Here is a 12,072-nt window from a genome sequence, read left to right on the forward strand (position 1 = left end):
TCACAAGCAACTTCATCTATTTTCTTTTTTTTTTCACTATCAACTTTATGATCATAAACTCTCTGTTACTCCTCACTGCCAGATGGCATTGAGTCTGGGTTCTGATCAGCATCACAGCCTCATATGTTAGATTGCTTTTATTTCTATGAAAATTTGTTTTTAAAGTAATAATAACATAACATAACATAACATAAATAATAGGATAACAAAGGGCCACCAGGGCCCATCTAGGTTATCCTGTATCAGTCACACAGCGACCTCGTCATCAGTACTTAAAGATACACTTACAAGTACACAATACATTATATACTAATTCTAAATATTTGGCCCATTAACAGGGCTAAGTCCTGCAGCGAAATCCTCTACAATTTGTGGTCCCCATACATGGGGATCATGTCTTGTTTAACTATAGTAAATTTCTTATAAAAACTATCATGCAGCGCTATACATAATTATAAATCTAATAAATTTAAGTGCTTATCTAATCTGTTTTTAAACATTGTCAAACTAGTGCTATTTACAACCGTCTCTGGCAATGCATTCCAGAAGTCTACCACCCTATGACTAAAGAAATATTTTCTTATATCTAACCTGCAGCCTTGCTTTCTAATCTTCCTGCCATGATTTCTAGTCCTATTTCCCTCCTCTAAGGTAAAGAAAGATCTCACATCTATGTAGTTTGTATCTGAGAACATTTTAAATAACTCTATCATATCCTCTTATACATCTCCTCTCAAATGAAAACATGTTTAATTCCTTTAATCTATCTCTATACTCCAGGCGCTTTAATGCTGGTATCATCCTAGTTGCTCTTCTCTGAACTGCTTCTAACATGTTGATATCCTGCCTATAGTGGGGTGACCAGGCCTGTATGCAATACTCTAAATGGGGCCTAACATAGGAATTATATAAGCTACGCACCACTTCCTTACTTTTATAACTAACATTTCTATTTATAAAACCCAGGATCCTATTTGCCCTATTTCTTGCTTCTAAACATTGCTTTGAAAATTTCATAGTCCTGTCTATCACTACTCCTAAATCCTTTCCTTCCTCTACTGCCTCTAGCCAACATCCCTCCATCTCATAGTTAAAGTTTGTGTTGTCTTTACCTAAATGCATAACCTGACACTTTTAGAATTAAACTCCATCTGCCACCTGTCTGCCCATGCTATCAGCCTGTCCAGGTCTCGTTGTATTCTGTAATTGTCCTTTTCACCCTGTACTGCACATGCTATCTTAGTATCATCTGCAAACTTTGATACTTTGCTACTAATTCCTATATCTAAATCGTTAATGTACACCAAGAAAAGAAGAGGTCCTAGCACTGATCCTTGGGGTACCCACTAACCACTTCCTTCCACTCAGACATTGCCCCATTTAATACTACTCTCTGTTTCCTATCAGAAAGCCATTCACTAATCCAATCAACTAACCTACCCCCTATCCCATGTAGTCTCAATTTGTACACTAGCCTCCTATGCAGTACCTTATCAAACGCCTTGCTAAAATCTAGATATATAACATCTATGCTATTTCCATCATCTAACTCCTTGGTAATATATTCTAAGATATCGAGCAAATTTGTAAGACAGGACCTCCCTGATCTAAAGCCATGTTGGGTATCTCTAATTAATCTATTCTCATTTAAATGCTCCCAAATACTACCCTTAATGATTTTCTCTAGTATCTTACATACTATACTAGTTAAACTGATCGGTCTATAATTATTCGCATCATCCTTCCTACCTTTTTTAAATATTGGAGTAACATTAGCTAACTTCCAGTCCTGAGGTATCTCAGCAAACCTAAGTGATCTTTCAAACATTAACTTAAGTGCTTCAGAAATACTGTCTACACCCTCCCTAAGTACTCTGGCATGTAGCTCATCAGGACCACTAGCTTTCCTTTTTTTTTTTTTTTTTTTTACATTACAAGGGCACTGGCCAAGGGCAAACACAGTGTTGGAAAAAAAAAAATCCCGCTGGTTGCCAGGCCCTGTTAAAAGAAAAGTAGAAAGAGAAAAAACAGAAAAATCTAAAAGGAGGGTCCAGTTAACGTAAGAGGTGTCTTGACACTCCTCTTTTGAAAGAGTTTAAGTCATAGGCAGGTGGAAATACAGACACAGGTAGAGAGTTCCAGAGTTTACCAGTGTAGGGAATGAAGGAGTGAAGATACTGGTTAACTCTTGCATTAGGAAGATGGACAGAATAGGGATGAGAAGAAGTAGAGAGTCTTGTGCAGCGAGGCCGCAGGAGGGGAAGGCATGCAGTTAGCAAGTTCAGAAGAGCAGACAGCATGAAAACAGCGGTAGAAGACAGATAAAGATGCAACATTGCGGCGGTGACTTAAAGAATCAAGACAGTCAGTTAGAGGAGAAGAGTTGATAAGACGAAAAGCTTTAGATTCCACCTTGTTTAGTAAAGCTGTGTGTGGATCCCCAGACATGAGAGCCATACTCCATACACGGGCGGATAAGGCCCTTGTACAGAGCAAGCAGCTGGGAGGAGAGAAAAATGGACGAAGACGCCATAGGACACCTAACTTCTTGGAAGCTGATTTAGCAAGAGTAGAGATGTGAAATTTCCAGTTTAGATTTTTAGTGAAGGATAGACCGAGTGTGTTTAATGTAGAGGAGAGGGAAGTTGAGTGTTATTGAAGAAGAGAGGATAGTTGTCTGGAAGGTTATGTCGAGTAGATAGTTGTAGAAATTGAGTTTTGAGGCATTGAACAAAACCAGGTTTTCTCTGCCCCAATCAGAAACAAGTGAAAGATCAGAAGTTAGGCGTCCTATAGCATCTCGCCTTGAGTCATTTAATTGTTGTTGGGTTGGGCGTCTGTTGAACGCTGTTGAATAATGCAGGTGGTATCATCAGCATAGGAGTGGATAGGGCATTGAGTCAGATTTAGGAGATCATTGATGAATAATAGAAAGAGAGTGGGTGATAGGACAGAACCCTGTGGAACACCACTGTTGATAGTTTTAGGGAAGAACAGTGACCGTCTACTACAGCAGCAATAGAACGATCGGAAAGGAAACTGGAGATGAAGGTACAGAGAAGGATAGAATCCGTAGGAGGGTAGTTTAGAAATTAAAGATTTGTGCCAGACTCTATCGAAGGCTTTCGATATGTCAAGGCCGACAGCAAAGGTTTCACCGAAGTCCCTAAAGAGGATGACCAAGATTCAGTTAGGAAAGTAAGAAGATCACCAGTAGATCTGCCTTTACGGAAACCATACTGGCAATCAGAGAGAAGGTTGTGAGCTGATAGATGCCTCATTATCTTCCTATTAAGGATAGACTCAAAGGCTTTAGAAAGGCAGGAAATCAAAGCTATAGGGCGGTAGTTAGAAGGATTGGAGTGGTCACCTTTTTTAGGGACAGGTTGAATGTGAGCAAACTTCCAGCAAGAAGGATAAATAGAAGTAGAGAGACACAGATGAAAGAGTTTGACCAGGCTGTGAGCGAGTTCGGAAGCACAGTTTTTGAGAACAACAGGAGGGACTCCATCCTATCGTCTAGTTCAATAATAAATTTCCTAATAATTCCCGGTTTTATATCAATATTTTCTAAAGCTCTTAAACTACTCGTCAAACTGTTTGTAATAGGATTTCCTATTCTTTCCCTAGTAAATACTGAAGAAAATTGTTCATTCGATAATTCTACTATGTCTTCATTTTGATCCACTACTACACCATCTTTTCTGAATGGTCCAATCCTATCCTTATTTCTTTTATCACTGACCTTGTAATAACTATATAATTTTTTGGGATCTTTACTCCCAGCTCTAGCTAGTTTTATCTCTGCCTGCCTTTTACTTTTTTTTATAACCTTACTCAAATAATCTCTGACCTGTCTGTACCTAATCAAATCTACATCTTCCCCACTTTTCTGCAACTCTCTGTATGCCCTCTTCTTCTCTCTGATCTGGCTACCTATCTCATGAGTCCACCTGTTTCTCTGCCTTATATCTTTGTAAGGGATACACTGCATCACTATACCCTTTACTACAACCTTAAAAATATCCCACATCTCCTGTGCAGTTTTATTTCCAAAACTATCTTCCCAGTTTACCTCTCCTAATAACTGACGTAACCTACCATAATTGCCTTTCTGATAGTTTGGGACCCTAGTCTTATTCACTATATTATCCCTACTGGAATTAATGATAAATCTAATTATATGATGGTCACTGTTTGCTAAAGTCTCTCCTACCTCAACTTCCTTTAAACAATGCTCAATATTTGTTAGTACTATGTCTAAAACCTTCCTCCCCCTAGTAGGTTTATCTACCATCTACACTAAATAGTTATCCTGAAAACTTTCCATACTGGTAATAATAACAATAACAGCAATAGAACAATGATGCATGCAGTTAGGGTAAATAGAGATATTGATTGTGAGCTATGTTAGTGAACATCAAGGAGAAGATAAACTTAAGAGAAGTCTCGACTTCACATATTAGATGTAGGTAAGCCAAATTTTTTAGCCAAAATTTTGGGAAATGGTGCGTCATATATGCTATCAAATACAGTAATTTGAATCCATACATACATGACAACAATTTTTAAAGATTTATCACTTTTTGGGGGAAACAAGCAACCCCTGCCAGGCACTGAGGAATGTCATTGGGTATGTTTGTTCACACACGTTTGTTGTGCATACGTAAAGTCAATCATGATGACTGGTTCTTTTATGTGAGCAAGCAGCAACTAACCAATAAAAATAATACATAATAAATCTAGCCAATCAGAGATAGCGGTTTATGAAGAGAAGCAACTCAATTTGGATCAGTCAATGAAAGAATTCTGAATGGGCAAGATATCGCCTCAATTATTTCCTTTGTATCGCCAACCTTTATGAAGAGAAATAAAGCAACAACTTTATATGAATTTCTAAGCATTGTTAGTCAGGTCAGGCTATTTTTCTTTGGTTATATCAGTTTAATTGTATCAGATAAAGTTAGTTTGTTCTGTGTGTCACCTCCAGTTAAGTAGGGTAGGGTATGGTATGGTATGGTAGGGTAGGGTAGGGTAGGGTAAGGTAAGGTAGGGTAGGTTAAGGTAGGTTAGGAAAAGTTAGGTCAATTTTTGGGTTCGGTTAGTTTTGGTTAAAAAGTTTCCATAGGTTGGCTTGGGCAGCAGTGGTGGCAAGTACTCTCCACAGCAGTAACCATAAAAATTTTAGGCCTACTTTTGTAGTACTTTGTGATAACAAAACTATTTTCTAGTACATTTTGGTCTTTCTATCAAGCATTTTTTTTTTTATCCCAATGCAGTACTTTTTGAGGGGATAGATGTGTTTCTTTTTGAGGATGGGGGCAAGGGGGAAATATAAAAAAAACAGTTGATTTGCAACAAAACAAAGTGCAAATTCATTCAAAATAAGGGTAAATATCTAGAACAAGTCCTCCATATCAATCCCGTTTCCAAGATCAGCAAGCTTGGGAAGGGAAAACAGGGTTTTTGAGTGGGGAAAGCTAAAATAGACATCCCCCCCTTGGTTACTTACCAAACCAATATATACCTAACCTAACTTAACCTCATTTTAACTTAAACAGAGAAAAGGAGGGTAAAGGTTACAATGTAAATTGATTTAGGAAAAAATGTGATTTTTTACTAAATATAGTGGATACAGCCACAAATGTAGCAAATTGATGGCAATGCTGCTCCCCAATAACACAGCAATGCTTGCTGTAGCAGCAGCCCTTAATAAATGTTGGTATTACTCACAATGTTGGGAAGGAAAATCAACCCATGACACACACACAAGTCAAACAAGTGTCTAACATTTCCAGTGTAGTGATGATTCAAGTAGGAAAAAAAAACCCTGAACTCACATCACAGTCCATGGTGAAATCAACTTACCAAATTGGTAAAAGTTGGTGTGTTTCACTCTCTCTCAAAAGAAACAAATGCAATACTATATAAGTAACTCCCAGCATGACAGGCTCTCATTGGACGTCCTATAGACAAATGTCTGTGATAAGTTTTGCCATGATTTAAATGACTAGCAGCATGACAGGCTCTCACTGGGCATCTGAAACACATGATTTGTAGACACCACAAATCCCACAGGACTCACAATGCCCTACCTACTAATGTAAACAGCCACAAGAAGTGGAGGAAAATTGCGGAAAACCATTCGCAGGAATCTGTTTCTGACACAATTTTGATTTTTCAGAAGCATCACTACAGCTAATAAAACCCTTGCAATTGAAGAAAGTTCATAAACACGAAGTAGTCATTTAATGTGTTAATGAGAAGGACCAATTCTAGATATTAACCAAAACAGGTCAAAACCTACCAGAAAAAGATTTTCATCCTGAAATGAGTCTGGTGTAAGACAGCAAATTTACCTATTTTTCTAATGGTGTAAGACTGTAAATTTACCCATTTTCTAAGATAATTTTCTTCTACACACCTTTCCTCACAAATTGCTCATTTAGTGTTAATGCTAATAAATGAGCTTTGTGTAGAATATGAAAATCTATGCATTACGTTAAATTAGGTGATAGCTTAGGTTAGGTTTAGTTGCAATACATCAATGGTTTCATATGCATAGAACACGAAAATCTCTACTTAAAGAAAAAAAATTCCTTAAATCCAAGGATTTTTCAAAATTTAGGAATTCCTTTTTCCAACGGCCAGGAATGCTGATTTCATATTCTAAGCATCAAAATGCATAGTAATTGTCAGACTGACGCCTTTCTCAGTATTTACCAAAAACGCTCATGCTGCTACTTGCCAATAAAAATACGGAAGAATGGGCGCCGCTCGCTTGTTGCTTCTATTGTGATGTAGGACGTCCAGCAGTCACCATGCCAGTCCACTTCTGAATCTTGTTTTTGTGACTCGTGGTTCTTAAGACCTCCGAAGTCTTCTTTTTCGTTATAGTGTCTAAAAGCATGTGAGGCGTGTCCCTAAGCAACTATTCAAGCCCCTCAGGTTGAACACAGTTTTCCGAAAAAAAAAAAGTTGTTTACTCTTTCCTTCTTTCCCTGTACCACCTCACCATGAACTTTTGATCTTTTTTTATTATTATTCTTTTCTAGCTTAATGAGCTGCACCAGGAGGCACCAGCACAAGAGTAGGGGCCTGCAGAACACATGTTCATTAGTTCAACGTCAGTGTCACAACATAATGCTGTAAACAACAAGCTCAACCGCTCGAAAATATTCAGTTCTTATGAAAACGTTCAAGCGTTACTGCTGATGGTGATAATGGTGGCGGTGGTGGTGTCATTTTTCAAGGCGTCATTGCAACGGTGTCACTGTACCGGCGCTCAAGCATGGAAAATTACTAACGAGGAACGAGAAAAGTAGATTCGATAGAGTTTTGATAGAAAATATATGTACATTATTTGTCTTTGATCCCTATTATAAATACTATCTATGTACGTACATACCAAGTACCAATACATAACACAAACAATATAACATGAACATAAAGATACATGTTCTTTTTTTTTTTCTATTCATATATGTGTTTTTTTCTGCAAAATTGAAACTTGGCTTTAGAAGAATAATGGGGAATAAACATGTGTTGTTGTGGGAACACAGTACATGCTTCGCACGGCAATATAATTTTCATCCAGGTACCGTACACTTATTCAGAACGTTCAGTCATCAGTGAGGCGTTTTGATATCACAGTGACATCAATAACAAATGGAACATAAAAAAAAAATAGTAAATACGTAAGCAAATGCAATAAACAATAAAAACATTATGGAAATTTTCCATATTGTAGTCATTAAACGTTGCATAATTCGTCATAAGCAAGTTAAAACAACAAGATGGTAACACATGAACAATAACATCTGGTAAATACTCGGTCAAACTACCCAGCAGGACGTTGCGTCATTCTCAGAAGCCGCATTATTATCCAAATTGCAACATCTGACAACCTTTACGTCTATACGTTTTCTTGGTACAGACGACACTGCGCAGTCATGTGCAAGACGTTCTAGTGGTGAATTGTATTAGTACTTACCTACATCACATGCATTTGTAAAGGAGAGCATTTCGTGTCGAAGTTCTTGCAATTGCATTATCGTATAGCAAACGAAAAACAATAATAGTGCCAAGAATCAAGTGAAGGGAGAAATAATCGAAAAAGAACAAGAATAGGAAAAGTTTAGAAGTGACAAAAATCTACAGATTTCTATCAGTACCGGCCACACCAAAGGTGGAAAAAGTACATTCCTGAAAGAGTGGAACAAAAGTATATTCATACAAGAAATGAGAAAAAGAAAGAAAGGAAAGGGATAATAGTAGTAGTAATAGATGATGTATATCCTACATTACAATACTGAAAAAAAGTGACGTATTCAATAGGAAGAAATAGACAGAACAAGTTACACAACAAAAGAAGACTCATGCACATATCTTTATTTTGTAAAATCAATAACTACAGCAGTGACTCAGAGGTAAATTTAATGCATTAATACATCGCAGAGAAATGTTTTTTTTGTGAAGATATAACCCCCAACAACCAGTTCTGTCATCGCTATAACTAAACTACTACTACGGTACACTATTATAATTGTGTTACTTGAGCGTTCCCTCCCTCAGGCACAACAGACTTAAAGAAGGATTTTCTTTTTTTCTAATATCAACATCTACGTGAAGTGTGCGAAAGCAGTCAGAACTCAATCATCGAGCTCCGGAAAAGTGGATGAAACAGCTTGCTATCTTTGGAAAACTACAAGACACAAATTGCTCTTAACTCGCTTTCCTTCCAAGTAGAATGACAACAGATATATCTAATTTTAGTAATGTTCCCAACAAATTGAACACTCTTCAATCTGTCTCTGAGTGTGGTAGGAAAATGCCAGAAAATCTGTCTCTCCAGCATCCACCCACAGAAATTAACACAGTCTGGCACCAACGCAAGAAGCGAAATTATGAGCTGGATGACAAAGTCGACGAAGGTAAACTTCCATATTCGTGTCTTTACCTTTACAATTTTGTACATATAGCTTATCGGAAACAATCAGTTGTACGGTTCAATTCACATGTCTCCTAATGTTTGTTTATGTTTCAGCTTATATCATCTTATTAAATGATAATGATGAAAGTAGTGGAATTGTAGAAGGAAAAGATACGTAGCTTATACTTCCCAGTGGTAAAAAAAAAAAAAATGCAGCAAAAGTATATAGATATCAATAACAAGAATACTGGAATAGCATTAAGAGTATACTTATTCATCGAGTAAATTATAGATATATGGTGATCAACGACTATATATATAGCAGTAGTGAGAAAAGGAGATGAAGTTCAATTTATCGACAAACTAAATCTTATTATATGAGTATGGAGTACCTATATTACACCCGACAATAATATACAGAAACGAAGACCAACGCCAGGTCCAGTACTGAGGAAAGGGTTAAAACAGGAAAAAGACGTCAGGCTTCCGATAACTTTAAACACCAAACGAGACGTGACCTTTATTTTATTACACACACACACACACACACACACACCGCGTAGTGTAGTGGTTAGCACGCTCGACTCACAATCGAGAGGCCCGGGTTCGAGTCCCGGCGCGGCTAGGCAAATGGGCAAGCCTCTTAATGTGTGGCCCCTGTTCACCTAGCAGTAAATAGGTACGGGTTGTAACACGAGGGGTTGTGGCCTCGCTTTCCCGGCGTGTGGAGTGTGTTGTGGTCTCAGTCCTACCCGAAGATCGTTCTATGAGCTCTGAGCTCGCTCCGTAATGGGGAAGAATGGCTGGGTGACCAGCAGGCGACCAAGGTGAATTACACACACACAGTTCTGAGTAAAGAAACAGAAAAATGACGTGAAGCGACAACAGCTTTACCAAGGAGTAAGAACGACAAACAGGAAAAGATGGACTGCTCAAACTATTCATATAACGCACTGAATAAACATCCTCCCAAATAGAGAACGATAAGATTTTCCAAGTCGTTCTGTGAAAAAAAAAATAATAAAGATAAGATAAAAAGTAACACAGTTATTGACTGCTTCATACAAAACGTTCTTTCTTCTGGCTCTGTGGTGAAAGAACGTGTTACAATCCCTCTCATATTCTCGCGGACTGGCATCGGAATTTGATTGAATAATATATCGATGTTGTCGTTTCAATGATGATCAATATGATGATGATGATAATGATAATAGTAATAATAATATAATAATAATAATAATGATAATAATAATAGTTTATTATTATAAGAATAATAATTATAATGATAATGAAATATTACTACTACTATTATTACTACTACTGCTCTCTCTCTCTCTCTCTCTCTCTCTCTCTCTCTCTCTCTCTCTCTCTCTCTCTCTCTCTCTCAGGAAATGAGTAATATCCCTGACTTTGAACACCGACAAAACTAATAAAAATAAAAAGACATTTACTCAAAATTATACAGAGCTGTGATGAATAATAACATGAATTTGTGTGACGCAGTATGAAGTAATTGTAAATGGAATTTATTGTGAATCTGAATTATATTTGAAATTCTGTTGGCAGAGTAGCGTAAAGGAGGGTTCACACGTACCAATTTGCGACTGAAATTACAAGTTGCTAGAAGTATCGACTGAGCCCTTCTAGTCGGAAAAATGTTACACATAGCGACTGGAAAGTAACGACTAGTTGGCACCTTGGCGGGAAGTGAATGTAAACAAACAGCTACCCGCCAAGATAATCTTCCAGTGACGATGCTGAAGCTGTGGGTGCTCTTCCTTTGATGTACCGGAAGAGTCAAAAGAAAAGAAAATCCCTGTGGATACGTCCCTGGCTAAGATAGAAGGAAAGAAAGTAGTGTTTATCACACACTAATCTTAAGAAGACTATGCGATCAAATTAAATCCTGACAACCCCTTGCATTGAAACAATTTGAAGGAAACAGTTCTTGGAGAGTGGCGGCTATTTGGTTGAACGACGGTTGGCGCAAGGTTTTTTTTTTTTTTCCTGTATAATACATTTTTGGGATCCCAGATGTGTTCTTTTCCCTCACCAACTCGAACGTCTTCTCTACACCTGGAAACCACATTTTCAAAGCTTACTCCGTGACGTCACAACGTAAATAAAGTTGCAAATCGACTGAACAAGACCAACAAGTTGGTTTTGTTTTGGGACTGGTTTATCCAGTCGCTAAGCACCGATATTCAACCAGAAACTCACTCTACCGACTTGGAATTTCAGTCGCAAATTGGCACGTGTGAACCCACCTTAAGGCTGTGGATTATATGCCCAAGTTTAAAAATCAAGCTTCCTGTGGCGGTCTTGTTCGGTTTCTTGACATTGCTACATGATTTGAAATTATTATCTTATTAAGCATAATATAGAATACTTCACAAGTAACTGTTTCTTTTCATCATTGGGTGTTTGGATATTTCCTTATCCCTATATAGTATTTGAAAATTACTTTTCACTTCATGTGCCATTAGTTTAGAAAACTTTCATGTTTTCCTTTTTGTTAGCTTATTATAAGATCAAAAGATTCATAGAAAAAGAAATTATACTCTTTTTCATACGTTTCAGCGGCACATTTCCATAACTTTCAATTAGTTTTATAGCAAATTACTAGAGTTTCCTTATGTGTTTCTGGTTCTGATGATAGTTTATCTTAAGGATTGTGCAGCACTATTGGAGAAAAATGTAAATATACTACCGTAATCTTCGAGAGTAATCTTTGGAATTTTTAAGCAAGTCAGAAAACATAATACAAAACCATGTGATTTACAGTCGAGCCTGTTGAAATTAGCCTACTTGAGATACTTGAGATAAGACACAACAACGTTTGAAATACAGTTTATGGCAAATTACTAGAATTTTCTTACGTGTTTCTGGCTTTGGTGATAGTTTATCTTAACCCCTTCATTACTGAGACGTATTTTTACTTTGATTTTGGGTATGATTAGACGATTTCATTTGCGTTAGGAAGTATCTATGGAGGTCAAACGATTAATGGCCACATTCCTCACTATTTTAATCTCCCACCTAAGTTTCTGAAGTTGTATAAATTCATTTAATAGTAAGCAAAATATATTTGCAAACGCTTCACGGTACTGAAGGAGTTAAGGATTCTGCAGCACTATTGG

The 12,072-nt window shown here is 37.3% G+C and overlaps 2 protein-coding genes across 9 annotated transcripts in view; one reads left to right on the forward strand and one right to left on the reverse strand.

Moving 5' to 3' along the window:
* Positions 1 to 7,236, reverse strand: part of LOC123512047 (breast cancer metastasis-suppressor 1-like protein) — a 139,930-nt gene extending 132,694 nt beyond the window's left edge. For 2 of the 6 annotated variants that reach the window (XM_045268205.1, XM_045268203.1), the window contains exon 1: positions 6,749 to 7,234. The gene's annotated coding sequence lies outside the window, so the exon portion shown is untranslated. Of the gene's footprint in view, positions 1 to 6,723 lie in introns of all 6 variants that reach the window. The other 4 variants (XM_045268207.1, XM_045268206.1, XM_045268204.1 and 1 more) reach the window with 3 other exon arrangements.
* A 692-nt stretch (positions 7,237 to 7,928) lies between these two features.
* Positions 7,929 to 12,072, forward strand: part of LOC123512017 — a 5,304-nt gene continuing 1,160 nt past the window's right edge. Inside the window, exons 1-2 of one of the 3 annotated variants that reach the window (XM_045268143.1) lie at positions 7,929 to 8,429; positions 8,575 to 8,933. In XM_045268143.1, coding sequence (XP_045124078.1) covers positions 8,750 to 8,933 — 184 coding nt within the window. In that variant the 5' untranslated portion in view covers positions 7,929 to 8,429; positions 8,575 to 8,749. The remainder of the gene's footprint in view (positions 8,430 to 8,574; positions 8,934 to 12,072) is intronic. The other 2 variants (XM_045268145.1, XM_045268142.1) reach the window with 2 other exon arrangements.

The sequence above is a fragment of the Portunus trituberculatus genome, chromosome 32 (assembly GCF_017591435.1).
Source record: "Portunus trituberculatus isolate SZX2019 chromosome 32, ASM1759143v1, whole genome shotgun sequence".
In the NCBI taxonomy this organism is placed as follows: domain Eukaryota; kingdom Metazoa; phylum Arthropoda; class Malacostraca; order Decapoda; family Portunidae; genus Portunus; species Portunus trituberculatus.